This window comes from Saccostrea cucullata, unplaced genomic scaffold (genome assembly GCF_032062105.1).
Source record: "Saccostrea cucullata isolate Sc308-1 unplaced genomic scaffold, CSIRO_AGI_Scuc_v1 ctg6535, whole genome shotgun sequence".
In the NCBI taxonomy this organism is placed as follows: domain Eukaryota; kingdom Metazoa; phylum Mollusca; class Bivalvia; order Ostreida; family Ostreidae; genus Saccostrea; species Saccostrea cuccullata.
The window spans coordinates 12583-29108 of record NW_026928604.1 but is presented as its reverse complement, the minus strand read 5'-3'; the positions used below and the strand labels follow the sequence as shown (position 1 = coordinate 29108).

The 16526-nt window shown below is 33.9% G+C and overlaps 1 protein-coding gene across 1 annotated transcript; it reads left to right on the top strand.

Annotated features, from left to right (window-relative positions):
* Positions 1 to 863: 863 nt before the first annotated feature.
* On the top strand, positions 864 to 16178 carry LOC134278144 (uncharacterized). Its single transcript, XM_062760460.1, has 4 exons — positions 864 to 1113; positions 13030 to 13164; positions 13403 to 13705; positions 15856 to 16178. Exons 1-4 carry the CDS (start codon positions 927 to 929, stop codon positions 16017 to 16019), a joined length of 789 nt encoding a protein of 262 aa, XP_062616444.1. The 5' UTR covers positions 864 to 926; the 3' UTR covers positions 16020 to 16178.
* Positions 16179 to 16526: the final 348 nt, after the last annotated feature.

Below are 16526 nucleotides of genomic sequence, written 5' to 3'. Positions count from 1 at the left end.
CTGTCGTTTGCCCATGGCATCCGGTTTAACCTCGCTTATATATTTACTGCGTGGACCTCAGGGTCCACGCAATAATCAGCATACGAAATTTTAGCACGCCCTAATCAAACAAACTGTCATGCTGTTAGTAAAACGATAATAAAATGATATAATCCCCCCACACAAGAATCCCTTGTGTAGCGATCTCATCATGCTAATGTGAGCGGATCATAGGATCTGATTTTAATCTGTCAATCAGATTGATTTCTATTCAAACTGTCAAAGTCCTAACTTTTACCCCAGAATTTTTTTTGGCACTTTCTAAAGCAAGAAGTCGCCCGCGTGGCGCAGTGGACAGAGCTTCTACTCTAGAGTCGCGAAGTAAGGAGCCAATCTTAAGTGACATCGCGGGTTCGAATCCCTCTGTGGGACGTGGAGACCGGTCCTTCGGATGAGACCGTATTTAAACCGAGCTCCCGTCGCGGTGTTGCAGTAGGTGTTGGCATGAAAAAGATCCCTCACTTCTCAATGGCCCTAAGTGCCGAGTAAAGGATAAAATTTGTAGCTCTCCACCGACAAGTGGTCATGGTGGTGGCGTCTCCATATCAGCATGGGGGTGAAAAATTCCCGAGAGGAACGTTAAACAACATACAATCAATCTAAAACAAGAATTTTGCATTTGTTAGAAAAAAAATCGTGAAAATTGAGCTTACAGTTAAGATTTTAAATAAATATATCGGTTTTTCAATAAAAAAAATGAACAAACGAAATTATGGCTCATCAAATTGCAACGAAAATAGAAACCGATCGGTGGTCATCATATTACTCAGACTGGGACATTTTCCATTTCCATCCGGAAGGTAAAATTTAGATTGATAGCTACCAAAAACGGGCCCTTTAACATCCGTTAACCTTGCCAAGACGGTTTTTGTAACAGTTTGGCGACAATGTCGATGTTTCCAAACACTGTTCGAGCTCCTTTAGCTTCAGCCGTCTCAAGACTTTCGCACACGGTAACCAAAAGTAATACAGGGCCATTAGTTAAGTTCCAAACGGCAAATATTCCAGTGATAGGGAAGACTTCTCCTGAATTACAGTCGTTCAATGCAAGGGTTGCCGCTGTCAGTTGTCTGTGTATGTATTTAGTTTTGTTTATGATATAACTTTAATATGTTTTACCGTGCGGCCTGCCTAATTGAAGACCTACAGGTAATTGAAGACCTACAGAAGACCTACGGAAGACCTACAAAAATGGGGGATATATACAGCAAAACTGATATGATATTCTGGTTTAGCATGTCCTAAATATGTAAAATACACAAAAAAGTTTCATAAAAAGAAGTTTTAAAGTGTATTTTTTAAGCTCGGTAAGGGGAACTATTTCTTCTCTTAGACGACCTACGGAAAGAACGGTAACTCTGGCTGACTTGTCTTGTAAACAACAACACGCTCATTTATATTGTGAAGTTTATAGGAAGAATTATATATGTATATCACATAATAAAAAAAATGAAAATGATTTTGTTGAGTTTTTCAATTATGAATTATGATAAAGAAATCAGCTGGATGATGAATTTTGATGAAGTTAAAAATATAAATAATTATCATGATTATTTGATTTATCAAATTAATATTCTACTTGAAATCTATAGTTAATATTTAATAAATATTGTAATTCTTTTAATATGTTTTATGGGATAAATATTAAATATTCAAGTTCAAATTATTGATATGTATGCTGTGGATTTGTCTCAATTAACCAATATTACTCTGTACTAAGGGCTTCGATCTTCACTAATTTGTTGTATACACAGACACCCTGAGGATATATCCGTGTTTTGATTGCAATTATCAACACACCCCACTTGCTCTGATGAATGTTAATTTGCAGTCAACAGAGCAAAGATATAAAAAAAAATATTTATTTTATATCTTAAAAATGCTAGCAAGAATAAACAAATAAAATTATTGTGCATTTATTCAGAATATAACTTACTAAAATGAATTACGTTTTGAATTTTTTTTTTAATATTCAAAATGGTCATCTTTTTTTCAATATAACACATTTATATGACATTCACGAGGAATATTTAATAACTTAATTAAATGTATATTTCCAGATAACATGCTGTATGCCAAGAAATAGGCACTATAATATGACACATAAGCTTTTATTTCTTTTACATTTTGAGCCAAAATATACATTTACATTATATCAATCTTGAAGATACCAGGTGTACCATTCAATAATTAAATTAAAAGAAAATACACACCTTTTGAAATTGAATAAAATAATAAACACGCATGTTATCACACATAAGAAATGCATGCATATTTTTAAAAAAAATTATGATGCTCTGACTCGGGGGAAATAAGATTTTGAAAGTGATTATGTCTGTGTTCTTCTTGAAAAATTACTTCAAATTCTTTTAACTGCAATTTTAAAATTTTCATTCTCTACATAAATGCAAATCTTATAAAAATTTCCAGATGTTATAAATGACATTACTAGGTATTATTAATAACAAGAACACAAATCATTTATGAATTTTTATTAATGATCAACAATTCAAACCCGAACTAAATATTATACTGATCTATTTATAAACACATATAAAATACTAAATATAACGTATATACAAGTGTATGTATTTATAATGATTTTATGACTGACATAATATATAATGGTATTATAAATTATGTACAGTGTTTACAATTTTACTGATTTTAATAACTAATTTTTTTTTTTTAACAATTATAAAATAGATTGTTTCTGACAGAATATTGCATTTTATTATTTTTTTTTTTTATCTTTGATGTATGTATATATAAAGTATCTCCAATGATTTTTTTCCGTCCTTTAACATTATTTTTTATTTACATTTTTCTGATAATTACATTTTCTTGATATGTTTTGGTGAACAGCTGATTTGTTATTTACGCGAGTTACCGTTCTTGCTGTAGGTCTTCTGAGAGAAGAAATAGTTCCCCTTACCGAGCTTAAAAAATACACTTTAAAACTTCTTTTTATAAAACTTTTTTGTGTATTTTACATATTTAGGACATGTTTAACCAGAATATCATATCAGTTTTGCTGTATATATCCCCTATTTTTGTAGGTCTTCCGTAGGTCTTCTGTAGGTCTTCAATTACCTGTAGGTCTTCAATTAGGCATTCCCGTTACCGTGTGACCGTTGGGGCGAGCGCAGTTATGTACTATTGTAGCGAGTTAGCACTCTAAAATCTGACACCGTAAATATAAGTAACTGGATGGCTCTCAATAAATGATACTTTTGACCCAATTAAACCAATTGAAATGATCTCCGTAAATAATTAAAATAAGATTCAAATATCTTGAGATGATGGTTTATTTTGACTTAATCTCTTAACAATCAAACACTTACAAGATTCAATCAAGAAAATACAATAAAAAAATATAAAGTGGCTGCAGACGTCCTAACCCTAAATTTACCCCAAAATATTGAGCTTCCCTAAGACATAATTAATTTCTGAAGCGACTCTAATAAATAAATGCTAAAATACTACTTCTCCAATTTACTGAATTAAAAAAATTAAGAAATTTTCCCCAAAGTTATTAAAATTTCACCTACGTCCTATCTTAAACCCAACAAAATCCGGAGTCCCCGTTATACAACGGTATCTCACTTATATACCCACGGGGAACGGTCCCGTTCCAAAACATAACGGAATCCGTTGGAAAGCAACGGAATTCCAAAGAAAAATACAAAGGAAAATAGTTCCCGTCTATTAAAAATTACTTTAAACAAGAATAAAATATGAATAAACAATAACTCTAATTCATTAATGTATTATAAAACATAATTAATTACCTTAAAGCTCATTTTTCTAAGTAATGGCAAAAAACTGTCAGCGCATAAATATCAGATGCGCGGATCAAGAAGTAAACGAAAATTCACCCATAATGCATTGCGCCGCCATGTAAATAGAAAAATAGACTGTCTGCAGTTTACAACATGTGCTTGCATAATACAGGTAAAATACTAGTGAAAAACGTAATTTAATCAAAACATTTAGTAGATCATACTCTTTTTACAACATTTATGCAATTATTTCAACAAGGACATTATTAAATACGAAAGGATATGCATGTACCATTACATATACTCGTTCTACTTTCACTTTGACTACGAAGACATAAAAAGTTGTGAATCCAATTTTAGAACATCACGCTATAAATGTACAATACACACGGTTAAAATACTCAAAATGTGAATCATTCATAGGATTTAATTAATATGCCAAGATTTGTATTCTAAATACAAATAAAATATGGAAACTTGAAATGACCAAACATTACACTATCATAAACCTACACATGTACTGCCTATCATTCAAGAAAAAGGAAAAAAACAAAACAATAAAAAGAAATCACTTCCCAAGCATCGGGATCGAGATTCCGAACTTCTCGGATGTTTCCGACAAAATCGGAAATACCCGAACCGTTAAAGTGACGAAAGTATGACGTCAGATAAAAAGTCTGTTGACTTAGGACGCAAACGATAGTTTTGTGGCATGGAGATTGCATTAAATCATTGTTTGTAATTTTTTTCAAGTAAGTTGTTGCTATGTTTTACCCACCATTTTGCTATGCACTGCAAAGGATTATTGGGAGTTTGGAATTTTTTCACGTGGACTCATAAAAATTTCTTGGAACAATGTGCAGATTTCAACCTGAATTTCCTCTGTTCGTACACGTTAGTCTATTGAGCTCACTATGCGAGCGGCGCTTTGCGCCGCCTCGCTGCGCTCGCTAATATGTTTAACGGTGGGACAGTAAAGTCGAGCGCAATTTTGCCAGCATTAAACAGGCTTTGACTTTGACATTCATAACATTTACAAGCAGGTCCAGTACAAGGTTGAATTACCTTCGTAGCTTTATTTACCTACCTCAGGTAGCTTTATTTACCTATTTCAAGGTAAGTTTTCAAAAGTTTTCTTTTTATTAAAAAGAGACAAAAAGTCGCAATTAAATGACTATTGATATTTATACTAGGGAGGCTAAAAAAACAATCCAAAGCAGAGATAGTTTATACATTGCTGCGTTTGGACAATTTAGAGGAAAACATGTAATTCCATTGTGTGGTTAACTGTCCTCTCTATTGGACGCAGTGAGGCATGACTGAGTATGATTACTTAACATTGTGCTGAACAATTACCGACCTATTATCATGTTAACCAGAACTGGACTTCTTTGTCATTTCATTCAAGGAGTAACTGTTCTAACTGTCATACATAGCCCCAAAACTTTCAGAACTTTGATTGCAATTGCGCAGAAAAAGACATTTTTCCAAGAGGGATTTTTTCATGAGTTGTTTTCAGATGAGTTCAAAGTTGATCAGAAAATGATCACTGCATCAAAATGATATTTTCTGCACACCCTGAGAAAAATGATTTTTAAAAGAAATACATGTAAATCAATTTGGTAGCTAAATAAAGCTACCTTAGGTAGGTAAATAAAGCTATGTAGGTAAATCAAGCTACGTAGCTAAATCCAGTGATTGTACCAGACCTGATAAGTATACTCGATTCCCATTATATCGCGGGTTTCATTGTATCGCGGTATATTGCAAAAATGTGGATACATTACATAGCCTATATTCATTTTGTTGATAGACAATATGAATGTTGTCTGAATGTTTAATTTTTTGATGATTAAAGATATGTATGCCGTGTTAAACAGTATTTTTGCACAGCTGAAACCGAACAAAATTTTCTGGAGTATGATAAGCTACCAAAAATGAAGCATTCTTGCAAATTCGACGAAATTTTATTCGGTATTAACAAAGTACTGGTCAGGAAAAGAACACGATATTCTCATGCATATTTATAAAGGATTGACGTTTATCCTGGATCTGCGCATGTGCGCGGGAAAAGCATCGCGAGAATCATCAGGTGGAGGAAAATATATTTTGTGACGTCTGTTCAGTGAGGGACACAAATAGACCAATCAGCTCAATGAGTTGCATTTAATGTATTTATGGGTTACTACATAAAATACTACATGTGTTTTTCAAAAAGGCTAGTTTTTTAAATCGCTCTCAGAAAGACTTGATGCATTATGTACATTATTATCTACTAATCCCATGCTCATATTTGCATACAAATGATTAACAATGATGAAAATTAAAGTTTTCCCCACTCCATTGTACAGGTCCGTTTGTTTAGAGTTTCCCCGTGCTGTACTGCTAGTGGACATTTTCGGTTGGGTGAACATTTACGGATCTTCAGTATGGAGCGCATTATGCGCAAAAAATATTTTATGTCAAGTACAATGTATAGAAAATAATTTAAACTGCTATGTTTACACCCTGAATGGGATATCGTCAATTATCCCTTTTGGTTTTTTAATATGAACTACATAACATATGTAGATGAAACTTACATACCATACATCTTGCCTTCTTAGAAATATAGTTGGGCTAATACAATAAAATTGGTCAAGGAATTCCAGGCCTCTAAAAACTATTCCAGTTTGAGGGCACAACCAAGCATTTCGATTAACACCTTTAAGAAAAATTAATTCAGGTAGGTAGCATCGGTTTTTTTTAAGTGGGTGGGGGAATAGATTGATTGATTGATTGTTTATCGTCCCTCTGGAGAATTTTTTACTCATATGGAGACGCCACCACTTGCCGGTGGAGAGCTGCAAATTTTGTCCTATACTCGGCACTCAGGGCCATTGAGTAGGGAGGGATCTTTTTCGTGCCAGCACCTACTGCGACACGGGGCCTCGGTTTATACGGTCTCATCCGAGGGGTAGGGGGATAGAACAGTTAGAATAAAAATCAACTAGCTCAAAGAAATCTGACAAGTAAAACAGGTTCCAATATCTTTCACTACTAAACATGAACTAAATTCTATTCATTCACTAAAATTTATTGCCAAACTTCAAATTTCACTTTCGAATTAGCCCGAGCCAATGCTGATAACCTACTTGCAAGATTTTTTATATTATTTTCAAGGGGTCAGAAATACTGTGGTTCATATGTAAAGAATATATCTATATTATTTAGTAGTATTCTGGTTTTGGCATTCGGTATATTGTGCAGATTTATACATGATATTCTGTGGAATACTTTTTGTTGTTTTGAACCATTAAGAAATGCAGAATCGAATGTATCGAATAACCATTTTGATTGATCAAATTATATCATTTGTTTGTATTAGTTATTTCATTTTGGCACAACATGATTTTCACACTTCTTTATCCACAGTCGCTGACATCTGTAGAAGTTCACCCAACCGAAAATGTCCATTGAAAAGACAATTGCTTTTCCGTTGGGTTATTCCCACTTAGCCAACATTTTGAAAAAAACCTATTCCCACATAGCCAACATTTTGGTTTTTACACCTGAGTGACCAACAAGCTATAGTCTGTTTTCAGTACCTGAGAATTACTACCATTGAAATGTGTAAAAATACATAAATCGAAATTAAAATTTTAATCAATATAATTATAAAATCAGAGTAATAAAATTAAAGTTCTAGAATTATTTTTATATAAATATAGTAAAATCTGCATTTTTAAAAAAAATTAAATATTAATAAAAATTATATAATTAATTTTATAAGAAATGAAGTATTTGATGATGAAACAAAAAAGAAAAGTGAGAGAATTTTGAATACTCTAAATATATATGTATAACATTTGAGATTAAAAATATTTATCTAAGTATGTAATATTTGATCATGGTAATTTATGAACACAGTAATCAAAGCTGACACAATGTGATTTTTTATCTGATGAAGACACCAGCTTAAATATTCATTCCATATACTTGATGTTCACAACTCTGCTTATTTAATTATATATTGAGTTCCGTAATGTCCTCAAAACTTTAAACTTCTTTTGAATTCCTGTCATTTTGTTTTATTTGTATAGTTTTACTCTACTATTGAAAATGCCCCAAAATTATTTAATTTCAATTAAAAATTTCAATGTTTGTACATTTTAAAAAAGGCATGTTGCAGCATATTTTGCTTTTTCATTTTTAAAACAATAAAAGAAGGAAAAACTATAAACAATCTAAATATAATCAATGAATTAAGCATTTTTTTTATTTTATAAGAATTATACCTAAATCTACATGTTTATATGGCATATCTGCATGACTAGAGCTAAAATATGAAAAAGGATTAAGTGTAATAATATAAAAGTGTAAATATACATGGTAAAATTAATGTGATTTATGTTCAAATTTAAATTCTCACCCAATTTTGAACTTGTAAAACCTAGTGTTTCTTGAGATTAATTGACTTAATTATTTTCTGTTCTCTAAAATATAAAGTCGAAAAATAAATGGGTTATTGTTTAAAATCCTTGATATCTTAACTTTGAAATGTGCATGATTATGTAATAAAAAAAAAATACATAAAATAATTAGAAAGGTTTTTTTTAATTTTGATTATCTGATGTAACTGATGTAACTGTTCTTTAATAAATGTATCAAATTAAAATAGACTAAATTTAATAAATATTTTATTCACCTTAAAACAGACTATAGCCTACCTGTAATTAATTTCTTTTGTTCTCCACCTACACCCCATTCCCACTTAGCCAACACAGATTTACCTGTGTTTTACCTGTATTTTTTCAAAATGTTGGCTAAGTGGGAAGACACCTTTCGGTTCATTCACGAGATTGGACCATTGTTTGCTGTAAACATGCGAGACAACGTGATCATGATTATTTCAATAAGAGGCGGTTTTTTATCCGACACGGAGAGAAAATAATTTTTACCAAATAATATTTCATAACTTTTAAAAGTGATGGAGGGGAATTGTCTTATTTGCAGAAAGTATATAACTTATATAACTTGATGAGATACCACATATATTTATTACTTTTAAAATAAAACACTAATACGGCATATATAGCTTTAAGAAGTACGGTACATCCGTTTAAAAAAGAAATATTCAAATAAAACAAAATTTTCAGACTTCCAGTCCCATTTTAATTATATTTAGACCATTAAAATTATAACCTCGTAAAAAATTATAATAAAGTTCATCTTTTAAAAGTCTTCAGTTTGTGCAATCGTTTACTTTTCATGTAGAATTACATAAAAATGAAGTCTGTGTCATTTACAAGTTTCCATGATGATGTGTATTCCCATACCGCGATACAATGAGACTCCAATTTAGGAGGTTAATTAGCTCACCTGAGCCGAAGGCTCAAGTGAGCTTTTCTGATCACATTTTGCTCGTCCGTCCGTCCGTCTGTCCGTTTGTCTGTAAACTTTTCACATTTTCGACTTCTTCTCAAGAACCACCGAGCCAATTTTGACCAAACTTGGTACAAAACATCCTTGGGTGAAGGGGAATTTAAATTGTTGAAATGAAGGGCCCAGTCCCCTCACAAGGGGAGATAATCAAGAAAAGACAAAAATAGGGTGGGGTCATTAAAAAATCTTCTTCTCAAGAACCACTGGGCCAGAAAAGCTGAAACTTATGTGGAAGCATCCTGAGGTAATGTAGATTCTAAATTGTTCAAATCATGACCCCCAGGGGTTGGAAGAGGCCACAAAGGGGAATCAAAGTTTTACATAGAAATATATAGGAAAAATCTTTAAAAATCTTATTCTCAAGAACCACTGGGCCAGAAAAGCAGAAACTTATGTAAAAGGATCCTGGGGTAGTGTAGATTTTAAATTTTACAAATCATGACCCCCGGGGGTTGGGCGGGGCCACAATGGGGAGTCAAAGTTTTACATAGAAATGTATAGGAAAAATCTTTAAAAATCTTCTCAAGAACCACAGGGCCAGAAAAGCAGAAACTTATGTGGAAGCATCCTGAGGTAATGTAGATTCTAAATTGGGTTGGAAGGGGCCACAAAGGGGAATCAAAGTTTTACATAGAAATATATAGGAAAAATCTTTAAAAATCTTCTTCTCAAGAACCACTGGGCCAGAAAAGCTGAAATGTATGTGGAAGCATCCTGAGGTAATGTAGATTCTAAATTGTTTAAATCATGACCCCAGGGGGCTGGGCGGGGCCACAATGGGGAATCAAAATTTATTTACATAGAAATATATAGGAAAAATCTTTAAAAATCTTCTTCTCAAGAACTACTGGGCCAGAAAAGCTGAAACTTATATGGAAGCATCCTGAGGTAGTGTAGACTCCAAATTGTTAAAATCATGACCCCCGGGGGTTGGGCGGGGCCATAATGGGGAATCAAAGTTTTACCTAGAAATATATAGGAAAAATCTTTAAAAATCTTCTTTTCACAAACTACTGGGCCAGAAAAGCTGAAACTTATGTGGTAGCATCGTGGGGTAGTGTAGATTTCAAGTTGTATAAATTATGATCAGTGGGATAAAGTGGGGTCACAATATGTATTACAAGGGGGAAATCGGATAAAGAACAGAATGGTCAAAGCTTCTCAGGTGAGCGATATGGCCCACGGGCCTCTTGTAAGACTCCCTGTTTTAAAAATAGACCACAAATTAAATGATGCAAGCTTGGAAAATAATTGGACACTAAAAAGTTAGGCCAATGTTAGAATTATAATTATCATTTGATGTAAGTAAAAGTAAAAATTTGAAATAACACGTTAAATACAAAAGAATTAAGTACCGCGATATAATGAGACACCAGTATACTATAGCAAATGCCATTGGCAGATCCAAATGGGGGGGGGGGGGGGGGGGTAGCATCGTGGGGTAGTGTAGATTTCAAGTTGTCTAAATTATGATCAGTGGGATAAACTAATTGTTTTTCTTAGAGCAACATTTGACTTTGTCAGACCAATGTCTGACAGATTTCAAAATTTTGACAGGTCTGCAAATGATAGTTGCTTTACCAAAATGAAGTTTGAAAAGTGCATATTTAAAGAAACAAGAGGCCCACGGGCCTTATAGGTCACCTGAGTATCATGTAACAACTTTCCAGCAATTGTATTTGGTTCGTGTTTTAATCCAAAAGCCATGAAATTCACAAATTTTGAAAGAGGCACCATTGCTTATCAAAGGGCAGATTTCAAAGCATTAATTTATTTTTAGTCAAAGTACCACCCTGGTACCCCTGTCCCAGCGGCCCTGAAATTATCTATTTTGAAACAGGCCCCTTTCTTCATTATAAGGCCAGCATTTCTTTTATGTTTAGGTTTAGTTATGAACATGAGAATAAAAAAGTCCCGAAGGAGAAGGAAATAAAAAAAAAAAAATTTTGATAAATCAATTATTAACATTTGTACATTCTTTTTTTATGCTATTCTAATAGGCTCCTTACCAATGGACACATAATACTTACAAATAGGAAAGAAGAACATTTAATTGCTTATTTCATCATCTGCCAGTTTGGGCCAGTTATATAAATTTTGTGATGTTGGTCAAAATATATTTTAAAAAATCAATTCTTTAAAAGTCTTTCAATATATCTTCATTTTTTTAATATGTGTTAGGTGAATGTGTAGACATTGTTCTAAAATTTACTTGATGCCTAAAATTTTAATATTCCTGTCATAAAACAGACAGGGAGTATTGGGGAGTAGGGTGAACATTTTTTCAATTAAGTGTAAAATAATTTTTCTGGCTGATACAAATGATACTACATGCCTGTATATATTTGTATATTCTTGCCTTTTAATAGTTGAATTTTTTTTTTATTTCTTCAGGTTATTGTTTATTTCTTCCTCAAATGGACTTAACTTCTCCCATAGTTTTATTAATTACATCTGATGCATAAGCAACCCTTTTCTAAAGAATGATGCTTAGACTGTAAGCTATAACAGAAACCTAAACAATGTCGCTGGCAATATGCAATAGCTACCACGGGCAGTTTCAAACCTGGGGGAGGAAAATGATTTACAGACAGATACTTTTAAAACGAATACATAATTATCTCACCAGCATGTCATTGTGCAACAAAGTCGTCAGCATTTTATTTGTCCTTTGAACGGGTGAAACGTTTTGAATGGCACTCATATCGATGAATTTTACACTAAACCAAGCTATCTTCTCAGATCTAGCTTTATTACTCGCCGTTTCATCTTAAAACCGGAAGTGCGAGTTCGTAAATTTGAAATCTCGATCCCGACTCAAATTTGACATCGGAAAGAAAAAAAATGTTTTATTTTTTTCTGAAAATTCAAAACCTTGAGTGGAGGGTTTGTAAAACTGAAAATAAAATAAATCCTGGCCTTAAATATGTAATTAGATCATTAGTATATTAATCAGGAGCAAAGGATAAGATGTTCAAAGAATTCATGAATTTCACTATATAATCATTAGAGCCCCACCCTAAAACAAGAACTCCTGACCCTGGGGCCATAAAATTCACAATTTTGGTAGAGGCACTCTTGCTCATCATAACTATGTACTTAGTTAGTTTATTTAATACCCAGGAGCAGAGAAGAAGATTTTTAAAGAATTCATGTATTTTCACTAGATAATCAATAGAGCCCCGCCCTAACACCGGAACCCCTGACCCTTGGGCCATAAGATTCACAATTTTGGTAGAGGCACTCTTGCTCATCATAACTATGTACTTAGTTGGTTTATTTAATACCCAGGAGCAGAGAAGAAGATTTTCAAAGAAATAATGCATTTTCAAAACCTACTTATTTAGCCCCGCCCTAGCACTAGGACCCCTGACCCCAGGGCCATGAATTTCACAATTTTGGTAGAGGACTCATTGCTGATTACAATCATGCAAACAGTTTGACTGCTTGATGTCCAGGAGTAAAGAAGAAGATTTTTAAAGATTGCATTAATTTTAGTGGTTTTGGCCCCACCCCTCAGGCCCCAGGGGGGCAGGGATCATGAAATTCACAAGTTTTGTTCCCCTTCGCCCATAGATCCTTTGTGCCAAATTTATTTGAAATTGGTTTAGTGGTTGCAGAGAAGAAGCTGAAAATGTTCAAATGTTAACGCACGACGGACGACGCACAACGACGGACGAAAACAGATAGCAATAGGTCACCTGAGTTTACTCAGGTGACCTAAAAAAATATGTTTAATTGCATATTAATCAGCAATATGAAAGTGTTATTTTACTGTCTGCAGCCAGGAGAGGCTACCACACTGATCTCCCACAACCCGACTTCTCCAAATACCGGACTCTGACTTCCCAGAAGGCCAATGTTCCGAGAGACACCAATGATACGACAAGAAAGGTCTTCTCCTATACCATAGTAGGAGGTAGGATATTACAGATACTACAGCTAATCATTGACTCATTTCTCTTCGTGATTTAAGGCGGGTATGATATGTTCTAGGCATTTGCAATATGATTATCAATAGTGTGTAATTTAAATGAACATAATAAAGCAACCTTAAAAAAAATAATTGGTTGACAAATTGAATTGTAAGAAATGATTGTAGACTTTGTAACAAGAGATTTCACATTTAGCTGAGTGATGTATGTGTTTTTGTACAGGGGTGACGGCTGCCACGGCTTACATGGGTAAGGAGCTGGTACAGGACTTGGTGGGCTATCTTGACATTAACGATGCTGCCAGGGCCATGGCAGTGACGGAAGTCAAGCTGACCGATATCCCCGTAGGAACAAGCATACTCACGACCTGGAAGGGGATGCCGCTATTTGTACGACACAGAACAGAGGAGGAGATAAAGATTGAGCAGTCCGTGGACCTCCTGTCCCTCCGAGACCCCCAGCACGACTCGGACCGATCACTCAAGCCCGAGTGGATGGTGTTGATAGGAGTCTGTACACACTTAGGTAAAATAGTAAAGTAATGAGGCTGAAAAAATGTGTATGTTTCGGGGTGTTTCCAGTAACCAAAATCACCCTTATTTCATCTACATACCCTATCATTTAATATTTCAGACTTTGAACCTTACATTTGTTCTCTATTAGTTCAGAGTTTTTGAAATTAAAAAAATTTCACTGGTCAAGTGGACCAGTGATTTAGTGAAATTCACCGGTCCACACAAATATTCACTGGTCCATCAACAAACCAAATTCAAAACAAAAAAAAATGTTTTAAATCCAGTTAGGACTTAAAAAAAATCGAAAGGGTCAAATATCCCCGGACTGAATTAAACAGGTGTGATATTTACAGTAGATACCCAACATGGCTGCCTACCGCAAAAACGGAGTTCAAATAGCAATTCTTCCTAAAAATAAAAATACAACATTATAAGGTCAAATGTCATTTTTCTTTATTCTATCTTCATACAATGGTATATTCAAAATGAAATTTGCCTAAACACCTAGTTTTCATAAAATCAAGTGACAGGTAGAGCCTACCTCAGACAGCGATGTGTGTCCCAAGGGGAAGATAAATTTGGAGTTAGGAAGGATAACTCGTATCTATAACCCGTTTCCTTGTATTTGTGTAGCATAACATAGAACTTGAAAAAAGTGGGATGCATTTAAATTCAACATATTCACTATATTAGTATCATTCATTAGCAAATGTTGTCATAATTTTACTTAATGAAATTACATAGAACATGCCTTCCATGAAAATTTATGACGTACGTAGAACAAAACTATAAACAACAGGGAGGTAATAAAACGACTAAACATCACCACTTCCACATACTAAAAAAATGGTCACAAAAAAGTGCTGCCTCTGTTCAAACTGTAATTTTGCATAAAAATATCTAAACATATTTTGCACTTTTTAAATGATGGGTTGGCATAGGTTAGGCAGAAATACCTTTGTAAATAATATTTTTTCTAGTTGACAAATACATAACACATGCGTTTAGAATGATTTTTGTTAACATTTCAAGTTGAAACAGATGAAAACTGAGTAAGAATAGCTTTCTATGAACCTACAAAAATTATATTTACCTTGTTCGGACAATGTCATACGCCAGGGAAGTATTCCAAGTAGAACTCACTACCTGATGTTTTGTTTGTCTATTCAAGAGCACTATCAACAATTCAGAACTTACGGTTATCGTTCTTTGTCTCCCCCTAGCGGCCAGCAGAAATGCTAGTTCAAATGTGGGGGAAATGTTTAATGTAACAAAAATGATTATTTTAAAACTTTTTATATACAAGGTAAATGATGATTAGCAATTCGGTTGACATATGTTGCACCCCAAATAAAGCTACAATTAACATTTCTGTACAAATTGAATCAGCTGATTGATCGAACATACACAGATATGGCAGAAAAAAATGACTAACTGTCGTAAAAAGCCATTGAGTTTATTCTTTCATACACACAGATTCAATCCTTCAGACAATCTCACAAAAAAACCTAAAATTTAGAGGTTAAGAGGTTAAAATTCCAGAAAGATCCAATTTTTTTACCGGTCCCTCGGACCGATAACATGAAGAAAATTACCGGACTTTGGAAATATTTACCAGTTTTGCCGGTGGGACCGGTGGATTTCAAAAACTCTGTTAGTTTCTTATAGACTATTAGTGTGGTCAATAAAATGCTGGTCTCGGACACTGTACTGTAGTAATGTGTCTATCCTAGCGTTTGTTTTGTTGTGCTTGTTCAATTATAAATGTGTATGCATATATGATTTAAAAAACCCTTAGTATTGGGTGATTAATTGATGCTTATAAAATAAAAAGTAAAGTAAAAAAATAAAATTATTGTTTTCTTATCTACCCTAATTTATTCTGGCTTGTTATTGGAAACACTGTTTACTGGGTAGATTGCCTTGGTAAAATGGAAATTGATGCGACTGTTATAGAAAAAAATATCAAGGTGTCTACATGAAGGTAAATTAGATTGGGTTTTTTTTTTTCTGTGACGATGAAAAAAAAAATGTTTTTTTTGATTGATTGGCATGAAATGTTTTTTTCCCTTAGATTTATTGTCATGAAATGTTTCTTTTTCCTTTGATTTATTGGCGTGAAATGTTCTTTGATTTATTGGCGTGCTTTGTATTTTTAAGGGTGTATCCCCCTCCAGGACCAAGGCGCACACCCCGGAGGAATGTACTGTCCCTGCCACGGCTCCCATTACGACTCCTCGGGCCGCATCAGGAAGGGACCCGCCCCCCTCAATCTTACCGTAGCTCCCCACAAAATTAAAGGAGACTATCTAGTTGTCGGATAAAGTTTAGTTGTCAAGAATAATGTTTCTTAATATGAACAGTTTTATAATGTTGTGTTATACTTTAAAGAACATGAAGGGCTAATGAAAAGAATGTCCTCAAAACGATCTGAGGAGTGGTATGTCTTGTTCTTAAAATGCATTAAATTATGTTTATAAGTAGTTTTGTGTGTATCTTTTCTGTATGCTACAAAGCACAGCATAAAAAGTGCAAAGAGACTCAGACAAACTTATAAAACAGGTTTTGGGCGTTAGAATGGTAGTGAATGGTAGAAGAAACAGATGTCAGAGAGATACAAATCTAGGTATAGTAATACTACAGAGAAGGTATAATCATACTCTGGTAGTGTGAAGAGGAAACAATTAGCTCTTGAAGAAATGTATGATATCCACAAAAGACTGGCATTGTCAGATGGTGAAAGCTGCCATATAATCCCCATTAACCGCCCCTGCCCCTACAAGTGGCCCCTAGGTCTTTATCAATTGTGAGGAAATAAGGGCCCTCTGTAC